Source organism: Pleurodeles waltl, chromosome 4_1, assembly GCF_031143425.1.
Source record: "Pleurodeles waltl isolate 20211129_DDA chromosome 4_1, aPleWal1.hap1.20221129, whole genome shotgun sequence".
In the NCBI taxonomy this organism is placed as follows: domain Eukaryota; kingdom Metazoa; phylum Chordata; class Amphibia; order Caudata; family Salamandridae; genus Pleurodeles; species Pleurodeles waltl.
The window spans coordinates 996,990,407-997,016,820 of NC_090442.1; the positions used below are offsets into that span (position 1 = coordinate 996,990,407).

A 26,414-nucleotide genomic window follows, 5' to 3' on the forward strand; every position below is an offset into this window, starting at 1 on the left:
CTCCAGCCCTCCCCCACCTTCTAAAGGATCGATATGGAGGATTGGCAGGCTGCTGGACTGAAGACTGGGGCCTTCAAAAAGCTGCCCCATGACCGAACCCCCTAAACCTGCGAAAGGATCTAAAAGGGCTAGCAGAAGTGGCTTGTAACCCTAAGGACTTTGCCGTGGCCTGGCTGTCCTTAAAACGTTCCAGGGCAGAATCTGCTTCCTCGCCAAACAGCCTTTCTCCATCAAAGGGCAAGTCTTATAATGTGTTCTGCACATCAGTTGAGAAACCCGAAAACCTTAGCCAAGCGTGCTGTCTGGTAGCAATAGATGTTCCCATTGCCCTGGCCACCGAGTCTGTGGAGTCCAAACCAGACTGAATAATCTGCTTTGCAGTCGCCTGTGCATCAGAAAGGAGCACCCCAAATGTTCTTTGAACCTCCTGAGGCAGATCTACAACCATAGCCTTTGCCGAATCCATGAGGGCGTGGACAAACCTGCCCAACACACAGGTAGCATTCGCAGCCTTAAGAGCCAGGCTGCAAGATGAAAAGGTCTTTTTCGCAGATTGCTCCATCCGCTTGGATTCCCTGTCAGATGGGTTCACAGGGAAAGACCCAGGAGCAGACCTCGTGGAGCAAGAGGCCTGAACTACCAGACTCTCCGGGGTTGGATGGCATGACAAAAACCCTGGATACAGGCGCTCCTCTATGCCTCCTAGCCACAGCTCTATTAACCGCTGGAGACGAAACCGGCTTTCTCCAAAGGTGTAAGATGGGTTCTGTTAACGCCTCATTGAAAGGCAGCACAGTGTCAGCAGGAGTTGTAGAGGGATGCAACACTTCAGTTAACAAGTTGGTCTTTATCTCCGCTGCAGCCAAAGGCAGTTCCAAAAAGTCTGTAGCCTTTTTAATCACAGAGTGAAAAGTTGCCGCCTCTTCTGTGAACTCCCCTGGCGAAGATAAGTCCCATTCCGGGGAAGTATTCAGCCCACTGGCCGACTCCAAGCCCTCATACTCTCCCAAGGGCTCGACAAGTTCACCTTCCTCCAGTTGTCTCCGATATTCCTCCTCTACCAAGAGACGCAAGGATATCCTGAGAGATCTCAAACGCAACTCCAACCTTGGCGTCGAGATTGAATTAGCTGATGCCGTAGACACCACCTTCAATTTCCGACAAGGCACTGGAGAGGAAGGATGACTCCGAGACCCATCACTCGGACCAGACGTTGGCACGGACTCCAACGGCGCCTCCACGGGAGCCGGCTGGCAGGGAGATGTCCTCGGCGCCGGCCGGCGCGGCGATGGTAAGGGGCCAGTTGGCGACACCATAGACAAAGCATCCCGAGGTGAAATCATCGGCGTTGGCCCGGTACCTTCAGCCGGGCAAAACGGGGGGACCAGCCAGTGCACCACCACCAGGGGCCATTGTCTGAAAGACCGCATATATGGCATTTAAAAATGCCGCCGGATCCGCTCCTGGCGCCGGGAAGGCAGGATACCTCTGATCTTGCTCCTGTTGCTTTCCATCTGACTCCTGCGAAGCCGGAGAGAATTGAGGACTATGAGGAGCCACCTCATAGACGGACGGCGCCGGAGAAGCCTCCGGACTCTGAGGCTCCGGAGTCACCGTCGGTCTCACTTCCCACTTATCATGGTGCCGACGAGATGGGGACCTTGACCTCGACAACTCCAAGCCGAACAGTGCTGAGAGTCGTGATGGCGCCGCTTCTTATGCTTCTTCAAAGAAGCGTGGGAAGATGATCTCTTATGGCCTCTATGACTCTTTTTAGCTTTTGCCAAAAAGAGCTTGGCCTCCCTCTCCTTCAATGCCTTAAGGTTCATGCTCTGGCACGACGCACACTCCTCGACGTCATGCTCAGAGCTAAGGCACCAAAGGCAATCTTCATGTGGGTCTGTGACCGACATCGGCACTCTCTGCATGGCTTAAACCCAGATTTCCTCGGGGGAGACATTGTAACCACAAGAGCTACAGTAGATGCACCAACCGAAGCTAGCCAGGAAAAAAACATTAGCGTCGAAGGCACGGAAAAAAGGAAACTGACGTCAGCACACCGGCGAGGACCTCTAATTGGCACGGTGACCTCAGATGGAGTCACGTGGAGCTGTGCAATTGTGATGTCCTCGTCGACATGGAGAGCTGGGAAGAAGACTTTCCGTCGGATGCTGGTGCAAGGACGAATTCATAAGGTGAGGAATCCACAGGTAGTTTGTATCCATCAGAAAGACTTCTTTGAAGAAACACACTTGCATAACTCTGACCCAACACTAGATTGCAGGGGCATGCTGAGCATGTGTTTCTACACGCACATTTGCCATCAAACAGCACCTTTTTTCACCCTTCATAGGGCACATTGGACGCCCGGGAAGTTGGCAAAATTCTCCCAAGAAAATCCATATGCAAGAGATGTTACAAACCGAGAATGAATGATGAGCATATGTTTTCATGGGGTCTGGATTTGATACATTATTGGAGTGAAGTAATCAAACTAGTGTTGGTAACCTTTGGGGGCGAGGTCAAGGTAAGCCAATCATTAACCATCTCTATTTGGGACCCTAATTTGGAATCTCTTGTTGATATCTCGCAAAATAAGCTAGTATTATTTATTAGCCAAAAGAGAGATCTGCAAAAAATTGGGGTTACCAGACCCCTCCTCTCTGGCAAATGAATAGGCTAAGCTCAGTAAAATACATTAGTTACTTGTATGAAGAATGAAACCCAAGTAGTGTGAATTAAGTTTGGCAATGTCAGGTAAAATGGCAAAATGGAACAACAGTCCAATGATTACACCATCAGTATACAATAAAATTGAGTAAGCAAGCAAGTTTCTACGCTCTACTGAAACGGACGGTGATATGAGGATGAAAAAGACATTTGGAGTCATGTGGTTTTCACATATTGTCGAACAGCTCTTACACATTTTAGGATACACTATGGCTGAGAGCTATGATACATTGTACTGCTTTTACATGGTGTAGCTTGTAAAACTATTACAATTGCATGTTCCTTATTTGACATGTAAATGTCCATGCTTCATTGTTCAGGTAACCTCACAACAACTCTTCTCAGCAGACCAATATTGGTGGTCCTCCAAAAAACGGACAGAAGATGATAACTGGGACTTTGAAGAAAAAAAAAACTCACAACAAGGCTCTTCTTAGCAGACCAATATTCACAACAGTTTAAATTGGCCACGTTTCTTCAACACCATTCCAATATCTGCCCTCCCAATAGGTGCCCCATTACTCCTATCAAACAACAGTGGAAACATACACAACAGTTTGTGTATTCTCTTCGAACCGCTGAATACTTCCGGTTGCTATTTTAGTTATGTCCTTTTGTCCTTTGCTTCAGGATATATCAAATTATAGCCATATGCCAATCGATAAGGAACACAATGCCCAAATAAGGGGACTTTACCATAACTAGATGGCTTAAAAGAATGATCTCCTAGTACATAGCTGCCAAGGCTTCAGATTGCTATCTGTGACATTTTCAAAATTTCAGTGACATTTCAACTATGAGGGACACATTTTCTAGTGAGCAAAATTAAGCAATAAAGATGCAGGAAACATATAAATATCTGAAATTACACCCATTTGAGCAACAAGAAACTCTAAGAACTGAACTGCAGCAAAGCACCAGAAATGGAAGGGCACTAGCTTAGTGCCCCTTTAACCTAGTTGTACTGTTAATGTCTGTATTATTTCAAAGAGACTCTCTGGCACTGAGCAGTATAAAATCATCAATACCAGTGTGGTCGACCAACCCGGCACACAACCCGCTATAACCTGAGAGTTGTACCGGTCATGGCTCTAGACTAAAAAGTAATTTAATTGAAATTAAATTAATACACATGGCACAGAAGTGTTTACTTTAATTAGGTTTTTAACTGACTCTCACTTTCTCTCAGGCACTTATTTAGTTCATGATCACTGATGACTGGTGGCAGATGCTCAGCCTGACTGCCGACACCGCAGGGGTCGGGTCCCGCTCGTGGGATGATATACTGCAGCCATGGTGGGTCCGGGTGCTGTGCTACTGGCGAGAAGCTGAGCTGCTAGATTTCTGCACTGTGATTTGACAACCCAGACTGGCCTGTTTCCTCAGTGACTCAAGTCAGCTGCGCTGATGGTGCCTGGAGATCGAGTTACACGGTAGCCGTGCCCATCCATGCCATTAAATTACCGCTGGCCACCGTGAGCAGCTCTCAGCCTTGCCCTGCAGTGCAGCTCAGCTCTGAGCAGGACACCTGCTGGCAAGAGTCAGCCGGGGTGGCATGGGTCGCAGGAATCGATCCATTCCTCATCCCTGCTGCTGTGCGAGGCCCGGTGAGGTCGAAGGAGCTGCACAAATCTGAGTTGTCCAAAGTGCAAAACTTTATGAAATGCCAGCAGGACGGGACCAGTGACTCACCCCCCACCTTAGCCTATTAAACTGTATCTCTTTCACTCATTCACTACAGTCTCTTCTAAGTAGTAAAGCCAATGGGCACAGACTTCTTTTATGTCAGACAATAATGTGTCTGGCCATTGGGGGGGGGGGTATCTGTTATTAACTATAGATACAACTGTAGCAGAGTACGAGGTGCGAGCAGATCTTGAGCCAGCCTCCTTAGACTGCCGAGAGCAGTAGACCCACCTTGCTACCAGGCTGCAGTTCATTGATGCATTACAGCAGCGTTCCGCTTCACAGCTGAGGAGGCGCTATAATGCTTAATTTTGCATTTCAGTACAGTGATGCGGACCATCACACCGAAACACGTCAGACTAATTGATACCTGATGAGTGGTACTTGGTAGGACTGCAGTCACTAATAAGCAATCTCATCCAAATTGTGCTAACTGTATATGAACCCTTTAGGAAAAAGGCCCTAGACTAACGTTCTGTTCTACAAAATATACACAGTATGGAAATTTAAAAAACTCAAGAAAATGCCCAAATGTTACCTTGGGGGATTAAAAGGAACAAAATCAAACCATGCCTGGAAGGGACCTGCCTACTTAACAGTCCAAGGGCATTGTTCATCAAAGTTACCTATCTCATGCACGAAGAGGGAAGAGGTAGTGTCACTTGAAGTTTTTACATCATTAAACTTTGTTAAACGACTAACTGATGCTCTAAGTACAGAAATCCATCTTTGTTACACAGTTAGGAATATTTCTTTTTATTTCAACAACAACGATGCTAGCTTTACACACTTAGGACAGACAGAGCAGCATAAACCACCATTTGCAACAGATTGCCTTAAAGATGAAGTCCCGCCTTTAGGACTATCCTTTAAATAAGGCCTGGTCAGAAAGGTATGGATGAATAGCTCCCTTGAAAGAATGATTCCCATGCAGAGCAGCCTTGAGCATCATCCATTTTACTCATCTAGTGAACATAAAAGACGGTGATGAGGCTTTTGGAAAGAATTGAGCATTTATGCTAGAGAGATTACAAAAACTGCCTTGCCATTCCATGCACCCATGCTTTAAGAGCACATTACAATTCTAACCAAGGGAGTAATACAGCCCTCTGCAGTGCAGGGGGCTCCATTCAGCCCAAGGCCAATGCTTACCTGTGAGATATGGGAGACGCAGATGCCCCTCACCACATTCTGCAGGAGGGCCCCATTAGTTTGTGTAGCACCACTGATTCCAACCTCACCTCTTGCTCAAGGATACCAGGCCTATACAAGAGCTGGCACCAAAGATCCCACATTATCTACCTTATAGCTTACAAAAACACACACTTTAAAAAAAAGAGAACCAATAAATGACTCCCACATGATGGGTCTTTTCAACCAAACCTGTAATAAATATACAAAGTGCATGAAAACACGAAGTCAGGGTGCCTGTTTTTTTACCCAATGCATTAAAAAAATATATGTTTTACACGTAGTGACTAAGCAAACACTGGTAGCAATGTCAAAGTGGGACATTTATAAAAATATTCATACAAACCCACTTTACAGAGGTACAAAATGACTGCACCACCTACATAACAAGAGGATGAAAGGGACAATGTGAGGTAGAGAGGAAAGTAGACAGGAGAGGGGCCCTACCAGTGAACGAGTGGTCAAACACCATTAAATTCGATGGAAACAGAATCATAAGACATCTTAAAGGAAGAGGATGACCTGTGCCAAGTTATGACCAATCAGTCCATTAATAATGACCAAACTGCAAGCAAACAAAAAGGTATGCATGCTTAAAGTCCAATTCCAATAAAACAGACTATGGTTTAGTTAATAAAAACCATAACGATTATTAAAAGCATAAAAGGCTAAAATACAAATTGAATCGAATTCGAACTAGTTAAGATAAAAGTCAGACCTACCACCGCTACTTAAGGGGTGGTCTAACTTAATCACCCAAGTCCCACGCAGGATGTGAGTGCAGCACGGATTACTGCACAAGGATGTGGCCAATGGGTGTACTGTACTGTGTGTGGTGATCTACCCCGGAGTCAAACAGATTAATTAGGTCTTAAAGTCAAGTTAGTTCTTAGAGAAATAGTCTGTTATAAGTTTTTGGCTGTAATTGATGGAGTTAGAGATCTTTATGTGGGGTCACAAGAGGACCCTGAGTTCCTTCATATATTTGGCGCATCTAGCCAATGATGTTGTGGCAATCTAAGAGAAGCAGAGCGAGGAGGCCCCCCATTGCTAAAAAAAAAAAAAAAAGAAATAGGTTTCAGTAGGGTCCTCCTTCTGGCATCCAGAGCAGGGCAGTAACACAGGAAGTGCAGCCATGGTTCATATTTGAAATTGCACAGCCTACAAACCACTCTGTGTCCTGCACTGGCCCAAGCGGGGTTGAAATCTATTAAGGGTAGCCAGAGGAGTCTTATGCGCAGGATGTCACTACCACCTTTCTGTTGATTGAGTCAGCAAGGTAGGGTCGACGTCTCCCTACCAGATATGAAGAATTTAAAGGGAGTAGGATGTTCAAGGAGTATAAAGAAGTGTCTTGCTGAAAAGAAATTTGACGCAGCTGCCGATTGATCACCTTTTTCCAGGTCACAAAAGGGATGGAATTCATTGTAAGAGCCAAGTTTACAATTTGGAACGTTCTCATGGCCTCCTGGAGATGCTCGGACCATGCCCGGTCACCATCAGAACCCAGAGACAGTACTTAAAAAAAATCAGCTTTGCAGGCTAGCCCTTTGATGAATCAGGCCGAATTCTAAACAAATTTGTCATCTTTGTGAATACCTGGGTAGGGGAAACATATACACTTCAATGGCCTGAGGACAGAGCAAGTTACAAGGTGGATGAGAAGAAAGAAGCAACATCTAATCTATTTGCCTTGGTGCAAGCGGATAAATGCAAAATTATTAAGCCTCAGTTTGGATAAGACTAAAGTTTTGATGTTCGGAGACCCTTTCTATGGGCCCACTGCTTTAAGGTGATCTCAGACCATGACCACCTGCCCTCTCTCTACCTCTGATGCCTTCAATCTCAGCATCATTTCTGACCCATAACCATCCTTTGAGATTCATATTCAAATACTCAGCTCTACCCGTTTTCTCATGATGAAAGTCCTATGAAAAATCTTGCCACTCATCCCCTAATCCCCCAGGCAACTTCTGGTCCAATCTCTGAACATAAGGATATTGGATTTTTGCATGGCCTTATCTGTAGGTTTTACTTCTTATCTGCTTCACAGACTGCAGCATGTTCGAAACACTGCTATCAGACTTGTACCATTTGAAATCATGCCAGTATTTCTAAACAGTTCAAAAGTCTTCAGTGGTTTCCGGTCCACAAGAGATTTGTCTTTAAGGTGTCTTGTTTCTGTCACAAGGCTATTCATATGACCACTCCTAACAATTATAGGTCTCAGATGATTTCCAGATACTTGCCATCCACGCTGCTCTGCTCCTCAGCCTCTGCTCCTCAGCCTCTTGCTAGTTCTCATTACCAAGGTTTTGTGATCATGACTCAGAGGGTGCTTGTTTTCTGTGATCAATGCTTAGGCTTAGAAGAGCCTCCCTCGCTTCATCCATTATGAATCTAATCTTCTCAGATTTCGCAAACATAAAAAATACTAACCCTTTTAAGTAGCATCCTATTTTTTTTGTTAATTTGCAGTTTATAGCGCCAGGGCATTTAGGAGTATTTGTGTGCCCTATGAAATTAGAAATCATTCCAACATTTGGACAAAACTAAGATAATTCATTTTCACAGCACAACATTTTAAAAAATGGTGCACAAATTGACCAACTACATTTGACTAATTATTAATGAATTTCCCAAGCTCATTTGTCTTTTTCTCAATGTCTGGGCTTTCCTTAAGAATGGGGACAATGGGAGTATACTCTAATCATTTTATGTCAAGGAAAAAAGCAAGTCACTTCAACAAATCGAACCCGCTCTTCTGAAAAAATGAGGCTAGCCTCTATATAATAAAAGAGTATGAAAAAGTACATTATTGATTCTCAGGCAATCACACCTAAATGTAGAAGATATACTTTTAGTAGAGACACAGCTTAAGTAAGTACACAGCTTCACTCTGTGCTAAATCCAATCCACCAATCTAAACATGACAGTCTTCTCATCTCATGAAGGTACATGTGCAACTGAATACTTTGGAAAACCTCTAGGGAAGTGCAAGTGCCCTGACTTGGAAGTAGAAGGGAAATGACAGTGTGGGTGAGGCCAGACACGCAGGAGACGTGATCAAGCTGTAGTTGCTGTGGGGCTGATCGGCTCAGCCTGGCTGAGGCATCGACCCTTTGGCCTCCGTAATCCAGCGATCCTGTACCTTGGTGCTTTGCGGAGCCAGCGCCAAGTACTCTCTGTGCCCCTGAATCTGGCGGCTCCACAAAGCCATATGGGGGGGATAGGCCTGAATCAGCCCAAAGCTCAAGGAGGCACGCAACGCAGTGGTAACTGCATAGGCACTAGTACCACCGGCTGTCAGCAGAGGTGGCCGATGTGGCTTGGTCACTGGGGAGGGGAAGGGGGTGAATAGACCCCCTCCATTACCTCTTTCACTGCCCTTCACAATCCTTTATTTGTCCTTCATTGTCTTTTATCGCCCGGTCAACACTCTTCGTCACCATTGATGTTGGCCCTCATATCATATAGGCTTGACACTACTTCCAACGCTTGCCTCACCTGATTGCTCCAATTTGCCCCAGCTGACCCTTGATCTAATTCAAACCAATGTGCCTTGGCTGCACTCTGAGTACTGCCTGAAAAAAGCATTGGTAAAGCAGGGGGGCCACTGGAGATCAACACAGCTTCAGAGATTGGAGGCCAGCGAGCTGCAGGAAGAGGTGAGAGGAGCGCAAGAAGTGCCTGTGCTTTGTGGGTAGAAATCACACCAAGATGACTACTGTGCCTCAACGATTACAAGGTCCAAAAGTGCCATCTACTTTAGCAATAGCCTCTCGGACACTCTTGCAGTAGCTGGGAGACTCCCTGCCCCAGAATCCAGCAGTTCAGGAGGCGCCTGTGCACGAGCAGGGAAAGGGGCCTCAATAGCGCTAGAAAAGTGATGATGATTCCCTATAGTGCAGGGTGCTCTTGCAGAACCTGAGGGACTCCCTGTCACAGAATCCAGCGTGCCAGGAGGCTCTTGTGCACCATAAAAGGAGCTAGAGAAGCAGCGTTGATGATTCCCTGCAGCGCCCATCATCAACCGGCAAAGCAAAGGCTGGACTGGGCTGACCCTCCACATTATACCTTTTGCCGGCTTCATGCCCATACATAGTCCTCCTGGCCAACGTTTCTGCGAAACTCTTGGCGTCCCTGGGCGTCAAAAAGATCCCTGCATTGCAGTGAGGAACCAAAATTGCGTGCCAAAAAACGACGCAACGTCTGTGCTGCATCAGAAAATCCGATGCACACTTTATTTTTCCACGCATCTCCTCCTCTGCGGTCTCCGTGTGTGTTATTTTTCTACGCAAACCAGGTACTTTGTGCAACCAACAGACAACTATTGATTTTTAAGACTCTTTTTAAACTGGCAAAAATGATATTTCAACTTGTGCTTATTGAATCTTTGTCGGTGTGACCTTATTTTATTCAGATAAATATAATCTATTTTTATAATCCTGTGTGGTGTATTTCTGTGGTGTTTTCACTATCTTACTGTATGAGTTATTGCATAAATACTTTACACATTGCCTTCTAAGTTAAGCCTGACTGCTCAGTGCCAAGCTACCAGAGGGTGGGCACAGGATAATTTGGATTGTGTGAGATTTACCCTGACTAGGATTGTGGTCCCTACTTGGACAAGGGTGTATACCTCTGCCAGCTAGAGACCCCATTACTAACACAAGTCATGCATGGATAAAGTGTACCCTATATGTGCGCTAGATTTATTATAAATAGAGCAAACGTTTAGTGTATTTAAACAAATAAAAGAGGATTTTTTTTTTACAGCAGAAATGCTGAACTCACATATTTGAAGGTGCACTCATATGTGGCAATGAAGAAAAATGTGACTGTAAAATACAATATTTGCCTAGGATCACACAGTTTGAGACCTGTTTCCAGGTCAAATACATTACAGTTAGGTCGAGTAGATTATTCAAGCTACTAGACCTGCAGGTCTAGTAACATTTTTATGATTTTGAGAGGCCTGTTTTGGCAGCCGTCCCACTGTCACTGAGAAACCTGGTAGTCATGAGACTGCCAGGTTCGTAATCAGGCCCATAATATTATCACCTCACCCCACTGCTAAACAAATTCATTTGTCTCAGAATTCAGTGCATGGGTAACTTCAGGCCTTGATACCATAGCTTCTTAGCACATACCCTTGCAAACATCCTTCTGCACCATTTTATAAGTATCAATCAAAGAAGACTGCAAGCTCCTGCAAACGTTTTGAACAAATCTGGAGAAAAAAGTATAAATACATAGAAAACAAAATCATTCAAAAAAATCACTTTGTCGCAAAAATCTTATTATTTCTGCCTGTAGCTCCTAAAGAGTTTCTGAAATCAACCAAGCCAAACATTCTTCACAAAAAATCTTTACCATTGTGAAGCCGCTTATTAATCCTTTATCAGGCATTAGTTCAATTGAGCCATTACAAAATCTTTGCAATGAAATAATGTATACACTGAAGAAATGTCTAAAATCAATAATGACTGTCACAACCCCATACCAGGCACTACACTCTGCACCCCGTTCTCTTTCTAGGCCCTAAAAAGAGCAGTCCTAGCAGGATTTGATCTTCTAAGCCAAGATTATGTTTATTCTCCTGTAGATACCACCACTTTAGGCTCCTTCCCTGATCCGTTTCCATCTTCTATTCTTAAACTCATTACCGAGCAGGCTCTTCCAATCTTAACAATAATGTTAAATCTCCTCTTTGCACAAGCATTTGCACCTGCTTCCTGGAAAACTGCCCCGGTTTTCCCACTCCTGAAGAATCCTTTGCAAGTTCTACTGTACTCTAATTTCCAGATGATTTCTTTCCTTCCTTACCCTTCAAACATTTGAAAAAGCAGTTAAACTTCAATTATCCTAGTTTTTGAAAAAGATCATCATCCTAAATTTGCACCAATTGGGTTCATGTTCTATGCAAAGTTCGGAAATAGTGCTCCTCAAAATCACTGATGAGACTTATTCTGGACAAGGGTGGATCTGCCTTTCTGGTTCTATTAACTCCCTCTGCAGCATTTGTCTCACACCCTATCCTTATTTAGAGACTTCAGCACACTGACATGTAATCAGGCATTAAAATATGGCTTGTCTTTTCTGATAGGCTGTTCCTCAGAAATCTATCTCACTCTGAAATGTGGGGTCCCTCAATGGTCATCTATTAGCCCCACCTTTTTTAGCATTCATCTTCATCCCTTGGCTTCGCGTATTAGGAGTTTTGGTTGTGAAGTTAATTCTTCTGTAAAAAAACATTCAAATTCTTTCCATCTACTTCAACGTTCTTGACACCCAAAACACATTTAAAGCCTGCATGGAAGCAGCTGCTGATTGTAAGAGAGCCAATTTCTTAAAGCTAGATGGCAAACAGACAGAGGTTCTCTTCTTCAGCCAAGACCCCTTAGCCTGGTCATCAGCCTAGTAGCTTGCAGGTTTTGGCCTCTGCTCTACAGTGGTTAATTCAAGTAGGAATCTGGATGTACTCCAGGATAACAAATATTTATTCTCCAAACATGTCAAATCTATGGCAGCAACATGGCTTCATTTTCTGTGCATGTTGTGCAAGATACTTCTCCGCTCCTCACTGTATCTTGAAAATTTGTGGTACAGGCTCTTATTTCCCCCATTGACTACACCAATTCCCTGTACTTGCACACCCCCAAATACATCATCCACAATCTTCAAATAATCCAAAATGCTGCAAAAAGTTTCTTGCTTAACATTCCCTCTTGTATCGCAATCAAGATACATTTAAAAGACCAACACTATCTCCCCAATCAAAAGCATATGAATTCAAATCCCTGTGCTTCACCTACAAAGGCAGTGAACAATTTTAGCTCCCTGTTCCTACAAAATAACTTTACTGTGGATTGTCCATCTCACTCACTTAGGACATCTGCTAACAAAAAACCCGTACACCCCAAGATCGGGAAAAGCAGATTGAAAAGACATACATTCTCTTTTCTTGCAATTAAGCACTGGAACACTCTTCCCTTACAATTGAGATTGCCCCCCACACTTGATCTTTTCCGGAAAAGGTTGAAAACATGGCTATTGTACATTTTTCTTTTGACCAAGCCATATTATTAGCAGCAGGAAACCATTGGTATCAGTGCGCTTTACAAATATGACTCAATCAAAGGTAAACGCTTTACTGTTAATGCGCTGCAGTGAAAAAACAACACAGATAGTACCCAATAAAATGTCTATAAAGAGGAAGATCAAACATAAAGTGTTGATACACACTCCCTTTCCTTGTTACGTTCCGATGTTCATTTTCTAGTGATAACATGAGCTCAGGCAGACAACCAAAACTGTCTCCAGCCGCATCTAAGTAGGGTAGGATCTTCTATGTACGGGACAATAAGACCAACCTCTGCTCGTGAAAATTCCCTTAGAGCAGCCTGGTCGACTCGTGTAAGTGTTAAATACATTAAAACAAATTCGTAAATTATTCCAAAGCCTTACAATATGGTTTTACAGAAACTGCTAACAAAAGTAAGAAAACAAGTCAAAATGTAACAATACATTATTCGAGATACAACATTAATTCTTATCAAGTACAACAAAAGAGCATTCTTACCTGCAATCTTTCATGTTCATTTATAAGCCGGTCATATTCTCTTGTAAGCCCTTCAAACTGCTTCTTTAACACAGCTGTTTCGGTTTGTGAACTAAGAAGAGCTACAATGAAAGTAATCGGTCAATTATTAACCGGATCAAATATGAAACTGACAGGATTAACACTTAACTGAGACTGTAAATGTTTATTCCATTCACAAAGAGAAAAAGATTACATTTTAAAGAAAGCAGTATTATACAGCTCATTTTGTTGAACAACCTTAAAGTCAGGCTCATAAATGTTAATTATGTTCATGTACGCAAACCAGAACACAGGGTGTCTATTTTGTTTAAAATTACTATTGCTTGTCAAATGGGCACTCTCATCTTAAGCACTGAACATCATCTTTATTACTGGAAATTAAATTACACCCAGCTACAAAGGCACGCAATATATAAAATATTGAAAACCAGGGTACACTTTTAATAGTCTGCTTTAAAGTTGACATTTTATCATAGATCGTAATATAAATTCACTACTAAAAGGACCAATCAGGTCATTAAAAAAAAAAGGAAAGGAGGAATATAGTCAGGAACAGAACACAACAATAAAATCGTAATTCTTGCACTGGTAAAGCAGAGTCAAAAATCTTCTCTTCACTTTTTTCTGAGATTCATTTGACCACAGGAGTGAAACATCTCAAACAAAGCCCCCACAAAACCGCCTCTTTATGCAGGGTGAGTGTGAGAGCATACCAACACCGATGGCCAGGTCTCTTTTATCATAAGAATAACATCTAGAAATTCTAATTAGCTATCAGGTATGTATGAACAGAGTTTGACTTTAACCTCAAGAAATGACAACGCAGTTTGTATAGGTAGCTAAACAGAGCTCACCACTTCAACACAAAAATAAAAGAATGGTCTCTGGCTTGAATCTGATTTGCATTTATTAGGAGTATCCTAGGCCGGGCAACATACGGGGGCTAGGGGGGATGGGGTTGGTGGGGAATCACCGTAACCACCATCCTCTGACACCCCGAGCCTTTCTCACCCAAGAAAAATCAGACTTTCCTTTTGAAAATGGGATTACATTAGAGCCCGGGCGATATCAAAGGAGTCCCTTGTATGCACAGGCAAAGCTGTTAATGGCAGCACCTCCGGCTATTCTATTGCAGTACAAATGTTCTGTTTGTATTTGTTGTGTGTACATTTATCTTATATGGGCATCCAGATAGTCTGATATGGCTGGCTATGGCCCTTCAGGACAATGCTGAAGTACAGTTACACTCTCTGAAAACAGCAACTTGTGTGAGATGTTCCTCTAATCCCTCTCAGCCCCGATGACAAAGGAGATTTTCTTAGACTCAAAACTGCAAACCAGCCACCTACCCACGGTGCAGACCATCAAGGCGGACACCTCTTCTCTGGTGTTTCTTTGCTATCCTGGCAAGTGAATTCATTCAGGAACTGCACTGCTTACATAAAAGGTCACTTCTGTAGATCAAGCAAGGAGTTTGGGGCCAGTTAAGTACATCAGTAGGTGGTCAATTCTTTGGCAAACATCTGTTTCCTCGCGTCGCTGCTCCATGCTTGTCCCAGCTCTAAAGTCTACCACTGAATCAGAGATCACTGTCGGGATTCTGCTGTCCTGCCACCGGACTGCATTAACTGCCAGGGGAATTTGCGGGAATAGGACTACACACATTGCACACTGGACTGGAAACTAAAGCACATCTTGGTATCCATTTGAATAATTTACAGCCAGTTTATTAATTTTCTGTTGCTCTGTGATTAAGTCAGCTTCTCGCTGGAGTGTGTATTTGTGAAGGGCAAGAGGCTACCTATGATGACTGTCTATATCAAGTAATTATTCTATTAATTGCCTACACTACAAGATCCTGCTTTGTGCACCAGTCTCTGCGCTGTCAGCTCCTCCTTGAAAACCCTTTGCCTAATTTTATAATGCCTTACTTTGCCTTCAAGCCAAGAGAGAGAGAGAGAGAGAGCGAGCGATACATATATATATAGGGTTGGGAGATTTGTCTGTAGAAAAGGGGCGTAGCCTATGTAATTAAGGGTGTGACGAAGACTAACTCAATTTCTGTGATTTCCATAGTGCACCGCCCAACCTGTATTTTGGTGCCTCTTCAGTTATGTAACACAGCAACTGGTGTACACTTAAAACCAGTCACAACCGTTGACGTGTCAAAGATTTAGTAGTAAATAATTATTATGAAAAATGGTTCAATTAAGAGACGGTGAATTACTGATGCCAGCAGAAGGGGTCTTCAGAGTGTCTCAATCACTCCTATTATGTTGACTCTATGTTAGGTATGACACCCTTCAGCACCTTGTTCTCTCTCCTGAATGTGCTTCCTGGTATCTCCTTCACATCACCACTCCCGAACACGCAGCACGCCCCGTGCTGTAAGAACTGCACTTTCTTTTACTTTCACCTTGTCAATATTACGATAGCCGTGTAGTTCCTTCTCACACATTTGTACGTAATCAAAATGGCAAGTGCATTGTGCTGAGTACTCAGCAGAGGCCAAGGATTGGATGACTATCTATTCAGAACACCTTTCTGAGCCACTGACAGCACTGTGAAAACCTCACTTTGCCTTCAGCCTCAACACCCGAGCCTTCACCTGGAGGCACTGGGTTCAAAGCGTGTGCTATACAAAAGAAACGGGCTACATGAAAAGATACAGAAACACAACATCCTGGAAATATCTAAGAGTCCTAGGGAATGCAAGATTAAGGTTAAGTAAAGCATGTGAGACAAACCGGATATGGATTACCTTAACGTTTTTCGCATTCATTAGTCAGAATTGTTTTTTGACTGTAAAGTTCAGGCTATGAATATAAGGCCGGTAGGGACCTGTTTCAATGTCCTTTTTTAATGACTACCGGGTCTGAGACTCAGGCCCACTTAATGTCCTGCTCTAAGCTCTCTTTCCTCTTAGCTTCAACTATATGTATTTGCTAAATCTGTTGAAACCTTACAGCTTGACAGTCTGTGGTTTCTTTTCCCTGTTCTATTATCTGTGCCCCATGTGTGTGGCTTTGATAGTCACCCCTCCCCTTTCTGAGTTTATTGGTTTGTTCTCTTGCCCTTTGGTAACCTATTTTTTTAAGAGAGGTAAGAAAGAAAGTGGAAGAGCTTGCCACGCTTCTCCCACCCTCCTTTACACGACCTCCTCAAGCCTGAGACACAAACTCGAACGCTAGTGGGAGGGTTCAAAAGGTGAACTGATTAGGATGCTCGGAGTTGTTTCCTCCCTCTCCGGGTGCTCATACTTCTTGCAGGCATAATAGAGGGTGTTAAAGGAGATGGGACAGAGCTGACCGCCCTCTCTCCCACTATCACTTTGACTCAAGCAAGACATCAAAAGGAAAGGGAGGCCCCTCGCTCTATTTTCATGGTAGTACCCAAAAGAAAAAAACCTGTCAAGTTCAGCCACATGTGTACATGCCATCAATATCAGTACAACACGGAGGAATAGAAAAATAGCAAACATCTAAATGGGATCCGGGACAAGGTGCAAATTAGGAACTTGCAAGTGTATGCACATGGAGAACTGCTAAAAGTTTCCTGATGTTCAACTTTGTGTCCACCAACAAATTGCAGAGATGCTGACCCATTAAGCCATTTTGTGATGAAGGCAAAAAAGCAAATCTTAGATAGGCCACCGAATGCAACTTAAAAACAGACTACTTGATATAGATGTGAAGAAATAATCAACAGTAAATGTTAAGTGCATGTTTCTCAGAGGCAAACTTCATGCTGTTGGCTATTTTGTTTATTTTTTTCGCCTTCAAGGAAGTATTGCCATAGGAATGCATGAAGCATTATTTATTTTACATATGAAGCGTACAATCAACCATCACACTGTCACATTCAATTCTTTAGCATAGACACGCATACTTCATAGGCACTAGGGCACACTTTAATTTGATCAACAGCTTTTGTGCTTGAAAAGCATTGAAAAAGCATCTGTAAATGTATGTTTCCATGTGCTGCCACTTTATAGTCGATGTGTTTTCTTTACCATTACTTAACTCGATCCAGAACGTCTGAGGCGCCCTACATCCGCACAGGGCAACAATGACTTTAATTCATTTGCAAAATGTAATTTTAGTTTAAGTACTAAGGATCTGGTTAACGCTGCAGCGAGCAGGGTGCTGCAGTCACATGGGTAGATCATCTGGCTGGGCATGCGAAGAGGCCCTGTGTAAACGGATCCAGAAGTACCAATGCTGTTTGTGGACACCCTGCGGGCAGGCTCCAACAGTGTAAACCATCAACAGGGTTATCTGCCATCGGGAGCACACGATATCGCGCGATCAGCACCAAAAACAGCTGACTGCGGTGTTGCAATGTTTTGAATAAAATCCGGCCTCGTGGAGACAATGCCTTTGGCGTCACCGGCTGCAAGTTGGGGGACTGCAAAATATGTTTCTTTTTGATTACTTTAAAGCAGAAACTGAAAATACCCTAAATAGTTAATCACTTACATCAGACAAGCCTGCAAAATGTACAGATGATCAGTGGGTGATAGGGTTTTAAAACACAGCACCAACCAAAGGAGCAGGAACCTAGGGTGAGCGAGAAACATGAAGCTGGCCCAAACCACCCAGTCCAAGTGGTTTCAGAGCCACGACACCCAGTGCAACGGTTGTGCAGTACACATTTACAGGCAGAAGAAGGTGCAAAGATCAGTACAAGGAGCCCAATGTGACTTGTTGGTACCCAAACAGCCCGGCATTGAGCACGCATGAGAAAGGAGCATGTGAACTGGGTCGGCCGGCAAGGGGTAACGCAAATGCTATAGACACACAATGGAAAGCAGGGCCGGGCAAGACCCAAAAGGCATAATACTTCTACAACTAAACTCCCATATTCACGTAGGAGACTGTTATTTTCTGTTGCCTAAAATATCTTGCACTTCAATGTCAGTCAATTGAGAAAATAAATTCTCCTGTTTTTTTGTTCTTTTTTCGCCCCAAGTCTCCCTGCAATTCCCAGTGAGTCGCAAATAGACCTATCTCATGAATATTAATGAGGTAGGTCTCAGTTTGGTACCAACTGGGAATTGCAAAAATCACAGGGATGGTGACCTGCTGGAGTCAGCAGACCACCACGTCTGGGACTGCTTTTAAATATAGCCACTTTTTTTTTTTTTTTTTTTTTTAAATGCAGCCTGTTTTCCTTAAAGGAAATGAAAAGTTTTATTTTTATTTTTTTAACAGTAGGTAGTGGTCAGTGGGACCGTTGCCTGCTCTTAAAGTACAAATTACTTACCTTTGGTAACGATATTTCTGGTAGAGACGTTCTAGTTGCAGATTCCTAACCCTAGATTTTCCCCCAACTGTCAGACTGGATCCGGAGAGCTTTTCTTCGAGCAATACCCTTGCGCGTCGGTAGGTGGCGTCAGTCGACTCTGCAGGCATCATTGGAGTCGTAGTTGCCGTGATGACATCGGGAGTAGTACACAGATGCCGCCTCAGCGCAGTGATGTCAGTTTCTTTCCACGCCAAAGCGCAGAGCCGCAAAGAACACTGAGATTGGTGCACCAGAGCTAAGGCCCTGAATGGGGAAGCCCTGTCCCTAGAAATCAGTTCACAACCGGAGAGGATGAGTGGGTCGGTATGGAATCTGCAACTATAATATGTCTCTACCAGATATATTGTTACCAAAGGTAAGTAACGTGTACATCTGATAGAATTCTAGTTGCAAATTTCTTACCTTAGAATAGATACCCAAGCAATGCCATCCTCGGAGGTGGGCTGTGAACCAAGACCATACTAGAAAGTCAGGCAGGACCAAACAACCAAAGCAGCCGTCCCGACGGAACTGCTGGTCCAGGCAGTAATGTTTAGTCAACGTGTGCAAGGATGCCCACATAGCTGCCTGGCAGATATCTGGGACAGGAACTCCACGTGCCAACGCAGTGGAAGCAGCAGTCGCTCTGGTGGAATGAGCGTACACACCCTCAGGGGGTTGCTTCTTGGCCAAAGCGTAGCACATCTTGATGCAAAGAAGTACCCATCGTGAGATGGTACTTTTTTACACTGCCTTCCCTTTCTTCGCACCTACATATCCAACAAAGGGTTGATCGTCCACACAGAAATCTTTAGTACGATTGAGATAGAACACCAACGCTCTTTCTGGGTCCAGACTGTGGAGTCTCTCCTCCTAATGAGAAGGATGTGGAGGTGCGTAAAAAGTAGGCAAGGTGATGGACTGGCCTACATGAAAAGGTGTAACGAACTTGGGAAGGAAGGAAGCCTTAGTGAGTAATAATCAGTTTGTCAGGATGCATAGACACGAATGGGGTCTTTGAAGAAAGAGCCTGAAGCTCACTCACTCTGCAAGCAAATGTAATGGCAGCAAGAAAAACAGTTTTGAAAGTAAGGAGCCGTAATGGACAATTGTGCATCAGCTCAAAGGGAGTACACATTAAGAAAGGAAGTACAAGAGTGAGGTCCCACTGAGGCATGATAAATGGAGTGGGAGGAAACAAATGGGTGAAGCCATTAAGGAATCAACTGACAATAGAAGACTTAAAGAGTGAAGGCAACCTAAGAAAGGCTGAAATAGCCGATAAATAACCCTTAAGGGTACCCAAAGTAGACCCCTGCTGGGCTAAAGAAAGAATGAACAAAAGAACCTCAGAAAGAGGAGCGGATAGGGAGTCAACAGATTTGTTGGTAAACCATGCCACAAATTTATGCCAAAGACAGGTGTATACCATTTTGGTGGAGGGACGCCCGTCTGCCAAGATAACGTCACAGACTTTGGGTGGAAGATCAAAAGCCGTCAACTGCCGCCGCTCAATCTCCACACATGAAGGTGGAGATTGGACAGGTTTGGGTGGAGAACCATACCCTGCTGCTGCGACAGAAGATCCTCCCGAAGAGACAGTCTGAGTGGAGGATTGGTTGCCATGCTCAACAGTTCTGGATACCATACTCTCCGTGCCCAGTCCGGAGCCACCAAGATAACTTGGGCCCGGTCGTTCCTCATCTTCTTGAGAACTCGGGGCAGAAGTGATAAAGGCGGAAAGGAGGCAGGAGTTCCACTCGAGATGAAAAGCGTCTCCGAACAAGTGCCCCCTTGGAAACTTCAACATGCAAAACAGCTGACATTGTGTGTTCTCTTCAGAGGCGAACAGATCTAACCATGTCTCTTCCCTCTGCTGAAAGAGACCTTGCGCCACCTCCGGATGGAGACGCCATTTGTGATCGGCTATGCATCGATGACTGAGTTCGTCTGCTCTGGCGTTCAGAGAGCCTGCCAGATGTTGAACCACCAGGGTAATGTCCTGATGTGCCAGCCATATTCACAGGCGCAGAGTCTCCTGACAAAGGGTCCAGGATACCACTCTGCCGTGTTTGTTGCAGTACCACATGGCGGTAGTGTTGTCCATGAACACTTGCACTACTTTCCCTTTGAGAGAGGGAAGAAATGCTTTCAACGCAAGCCTGATCGCCCAGAGCTCCAGAAGATTGATATGGAGCCCAGACTCCGCAGGCCTTCGGGTGCATGGGCCAGCACTCTGAGCACTACTTCAGGTCATGGTCGCGCTGCAGGCACCACAAACAGACCCGATGCAGATACGTCACTGACATCATGCGGTGACAGTCCTCACACGGTTTGAAGCCGGTCTTCGGGGATATCCCTCGACGCACCAAAATACTCACCAAAAAGTCGACAAAAGAGTCGAAGTCGGTCAAAAATACCGACCAATGGTAGCTCTCTCCAGGTCAGCGCGCGGCACAGAAAGAAAAGAACTGACGTCACTGCGATGAGTCGGCGTCTATGTACTACTCTAGACGTCATCACAGCGACTACGACGCCTGCGGAGTCGACAGACGCCACCTACCAACGTACAAGCGTATTGCTCGAAGAAAAAAATCTTCAGATCCAGTCTGACGCCTGGGGGAAAATCCTAAGGTAAGGAATCTGCAACTAGAAGTCTCTATCAGATATTGTTTTTAGGAGCATTCACAAAGTTGAAGTTGGTGGTAAATTGCAAATGTTCTGCAACTGCATTTTGGTCGCAATACATTCATAGATACCACTGGGATTTGTAATGAGGAAGGGGCGTCGTAAACACATCCTTTCCTAATAACAAATTGGAATTCCAAACTGCGATTTGGTAACAGATTACAGAATAGCAATTTGGCATTCGTACTTTTAAAAATGCCTTTTTGCATTTGCGATGGGCCTGATTCTGCAAGTCGAGCCATTTGTGAACATAAAAAACCTTTGTACATCTGGCCTTAATCTTTTGACTTCTGTGAACCTCCACTTAATCATTACTGAAACCTAGAGATCCACCAGTGAATCATTATTGGAATCCAGTCCACCACCGGCCCCCATCTGGGGATGATGGACTAAGCCATTTCGATGATTTGAACCACAATACCGAAAATTACAGAAAGAAGCACTCAAACAAATATACAAATGATTAAATATTTCATTAAATTCACAAACAAATATAAACAAAAAAATACAAATTTCAATTCCAATGGGAAGGTTAGGGCTTTTCTAAATTCAATTAGGGTCACCCATAGTCCACACAAAATTGTGTTTGATGCACTTGCAACTGCTCCCATAAATCAATCTGAGAATACCAACTACATTTTTAAACTCCAATATAAAATTCATTCTCATTTACTGAACATTTAAATTGTTTCAATTTTACACTGTGCTTATTTATATACACTTTATCAATGTATTAATATTTTTTATTTTCTAAGTAGTCGCAAACTCGGATTAAGTGCCGTGGACTCCTGGGAGTCCATGGATCACAGGTTAAAAACTACAAAGACAGCAGATTATGGAGTTACATCACTGATGGTCCAAAAATATAATTAGAAGACGTTTTACAGTTTAATTCAAGCAGGTGTTTGCCAGTGTTCAGCCATAGAATTCGTTTTAGAGCACTTAGGCCCTCATTACGAGTGTGGCGGTCACATGACCGCCACACTTGCGATGGCAGTCGAACCGCAGCAGACAGGACGGTCCTATTATAACCATGCCAGATAGGCCACGGTCCGACCACCAGCACGCCACCTGTCGACAGCCTGGCAGCCACGATCTGCCAATGGCAGCGATGCAAGCAGCGCTGCCCTGGCGATCACGAATCCCCTTTCTGCCAGCCTTTGCGTGGCGGTAGCCCCGCCATGCAAAGGTGGGCGGAAAGTGGGTGCCGGGGGCCCACATGGGGCCATTGCACTTGGCATGGGCAATGCAGGGGCCCCCATAAACAGCCTTGTGCGCTTTTCACTGCCCGTAAAACTTGGCATGGGCCCCCCATAAACAGCCTTGTGCGCTTTTCACTGCCCGAATTACGGGCAGTGAAAAGCACAGGTAAAAGAGCATGTAACTGGGTTCTGTGTTTTAAAAAAAAATAAAGTTCTGTACAAAATGTGCTTTACGAAGAGGCTGCTGATGACATTATCTCATACGTACATAAAGCATGACTGGTTTCAGAATACATTACTCTGTAACCAGAACCTCATGAAAGTTGGAGATGGATGGTACAAACAGGCTCTGCATGGGTAATGTGCTGTGTTTATTGCACAATAAAGCCATTCCAAGTAAACAGGGCTGGATAACATTTACAACAGAAGATATCACAAATAACATTGTATATCTGCTATGCTCCTTCTACAATTTACATCTTGTAAACCTTGTCAACCATAAAAAAAACGACTACAAACTAAACGTGACAAGTGCCCACAACTTGACTGGAGGGCATTTCTATGTAGCTTGAATAAAAAGAATCATGACTCTCCATAACATTAGTAAAAATATAGGAACATTAAGTTAATTTCTATTGCACCTAACGAGATGTACATTCAGAGTTCTTGATCAAAGTTATGATACTCTGACAATTCAATAATGAAGCATTATTACACAGTGACACTACAGCACCGTGCAATACTTCATGTAAAGGAGCAAAATTCGTTGTGAAAATGTTAGCCACTTCGTTTGCCTTAATGTACAAATTCAGCAGCTACATTTTGATGCAAAAGAAAGTACACGCCTATGAACACCGCAGTCTGGAGTACACCTATTTATGTAATTTGATGTAGCAAAACCATCCATTCTGGGCCTCAATGGTCACCCTAGCGACCTGCTTCAACTGTTTAACAAGATTTTGTTCTTCTTAAGACCAAAACCAACATATCATTTTTAATAAGTCATTATAATATTTTTAAAAGTGAGTTATGGTTCTGGCTCAAACACCACAATCACTGAAACTGGCAACTTATTGTTATTACTACTTGCATCAAACACCAAAACTTGACATGGCCGCCATATTGTTGTCTTACTCACTCGTTTCTTTGTTTCTGCGAAGTCCGCAGAATGTTGTTTTGAACATGATAGACGGCATGAGCTATGATGTCCGTTGTGTGCTTTCCTATCCATAACTGGAGAATTTCAGTGGTTTTGGGTGTTTGAGGCAGAACCATAACTCACTTTTGAGCGGCGTTTTTTCAGTGTATTTCAAGGGTTTGTTATTTTATCATGCACCAAGTTACCAACTCATGGTGCACATGCCCTTCGCACAGGCCCTACAACAAACTCACCACTGATGGCCAGCTCCCACTGCTCATGGCCTGTGGCCAGGTCCTGTGCCCAACTTGCCATGGGCAGGAAATACCTGCTACACATGTGCTTTGGCTGTGCACTGCAGGTGTTGAAAACAGAGCCAGGCCAGACTCTATGCCCAACTCGCCACGTGCAGGCAACCCCAACTCTCCACCCAACTCTTGTCATGCACAGCCTTTGGCTGTATGCGGCAGAGGTTGGTCAGTGTGAACTAACCCCATCTGGCAGGCACACCCAACCTCGCACCTATCCCACCACTTTGGCCATGTGCTGGGGCAGTTCGTCTGTGCCCAACCCGCTGTGAAGTATACTTCATTTTTAGGGTTGAGCGCAAATCGATCTGTCCCAGGTGTAATCTCTCTATGGGCTTGTAACCACGCCCATGTCACTCCCATCAGATTGGTTGGTTTGTGGGCTTGTCTTTTAAAATTCACTTCATTTCATTAGTGAAAGGCATGCATACGTCATGCCTTTTCCGGTGTTTGGCCCTACTCGAGTGCACCAATGAACTACTGAAAACATACAAGGCTCGATGTTTTCCGTATGGTTTCTGGACTACTTTTTCTCTTTATTTCACAGCGCGATCTCACTGGGCAGTAGTCGAGCACTTTGTATGACATAAGACCCTGTTACATGGATAATTGCACTTTTGCCGGTTACATGGATAATTGCACTTTTGCCGATACGTTTCACTGCAAGGGAACTTCTGTTTCCTTTTGTGCTTTGCGTTGACGGAGGCCGTTGTCTCGCTTATGTCAAACTGTTTTACTTTTCATTTTCAGTTTACGTGGCAAGAAAAGTCCGGTTAGGAGTTTACAATGCTAATAGCGCTAACTTGAGCAAAAGTGAGACCCACTGCATTGCAAATGCTTGTTATACTTCCGTACAAACCACTGTGGGCAGTCAATCGCTACGAATGGCCTTAGGCATCACATTTGGCAGCTGCTTAGAATAATCAGCTAAGGACCAGCATGCCAATTTTTCTGCACTTCTGTACAGGGGAAATATAGTTAAAGGGCAAGGTGACAGAAACAAAGATGAATTTTCCAGTTTTGCCCCCTTGGGGATTTTTTCTTTTGAAATTTCGTAACTATCTCAAAAACTGCAGAATAAATGTATACCAAATTTGGTGCTAGAGTAGAACTTTCTCTAGAGACCATGTTTTTCAAAGTGCAGTGTAAATCCTATCAGTATATTTTTTATTAGATAATACATTTTGAAAAATGGCTGACGGGGCTTGTCAGTTGAAAAGCCTTTTATTGATTAACTCATTACTTTTTCACCATTTGACTAAAGGGCATTCAATTTGGCAGACATGTAGTATGTTGAGATTACTCTTGCTACTCTCACATTCGTGCAGATCTATCAGGGATGCTCAGTTAAAAAGGGAGCTGCAAAAAAGTGCTCATTTGCTAAAAACGTTGACACTATGCGATTAATTTCCACAAAAGCTGTCAAAGCTTGTGAGATTTAGTTTTCTATTTGTATGTCAAGTTATGTGTCAATTCATCAAGAACTGTTCTCCATCAAGGGATCTTCACAAACACCATAAAAGAACAGGGAACCCCCTACATAGTGATTCAGAAACGAGGAATGAAAACGAAAAGTACATGCATTTTTGTACCGTTTAATCCTAGTCAACATAATTCGCTTCCTAGCGTGAAGTGAAACTGTGCCAAGTCTCATGTTCAGTTTCAACAGGGTTTGCTGAAAACCTGGTCATACGTTCTGGCAGCCCAAGCCCGCCCAAAATGAATGAAGTCTAAACTGTGATGAGATCGATCTCTATCAACAAAGAAATCGAAGGTTCCCTATTCTATGTGCAATCGCTTGGTTCTTGAGAAAGCAGCTTGGCTCGTCAGTGTTCATACCGATGGAACTATGACTTGCGAAGTTTTTTCTCCTGAATTTGGACTTGCTATTTAGCATTCCCACATCTGACATTTCAATAGGAAGTATGCTGGGAGTGGGGGGCGCAGTTTGGTCAGGTATTCTAGGCCATTGCCCCTGATATCTTTGTACACAGTGCGTAGTACCTACAATATAATAATTAGTAATGCTGGGTGGCTGTTGAACTTTTTCAGAGCACTCAGTAAGTGGTTGGACTTCCTCTACTTTTGGCAGAGTCACACTGCTTAGTCTTGGGTCGCCAGAAACTTCAAGTTGCGCTAATTTAGAGTGTGGTACTTTGCTCTCCGTAAAGCTAACACAGACAACTAAAAGTCGCTATGTTATTAACAATAGTCTACCATATTACACAATAATATCCTACCAAAACCATATTATTTTTTAATCTTGCACAATTCCATTACTGTTGAAATGGAGTAGTGCTGATTCCTCAATCTACAGCCAACAACATTTCACCTATTGTAGGTAATTTGTAAACCTTTTAAAAGGGGATTGAATTGATATTGCTGAAGCGGTCATATGCTTATTGTACGGGGTTCCAAGTGGAGACCGCAGCAATCATCTGAGCCAAGAAAAACTGTCACTGAGTACTTTATATGATGAGTAATGTTAAGGATCTTATTCAGCTCTGCTAACGTACACTGAAGAAGCAATACAAATGCTTGGAAAAACCACCGACACCAAAGGATTAGAAACTGATTAT

The 26,414-nt window shown here is 43.7% G+C and overlaps 1 protein-coding gene across 2 annotated transcripts in view; it reads right to left on the reverse strand.

The window, feature by feature from the left end:
* Window positions 1-26,414, reverse strand: part of LOC138288322 (B-cell receptor-associated protein 29-like) — a 306,007-nt gene that overhangs the window by 18,881 nt on the left and 260,712 nt on the right. For both annotated transcript variants that reach the window (XM_069229838.1, XM_069229839.1), the window contains exon 7: window positions 13,193-13,293. In XM_069229838.1, the coding sequence (XP_069085939.1) occupies window positions 13,193-13,293 (101 nt within the window). The remainder of the gene's footprint in view (window positions 1-13,192; window positions 13,294-26,414) is intronic.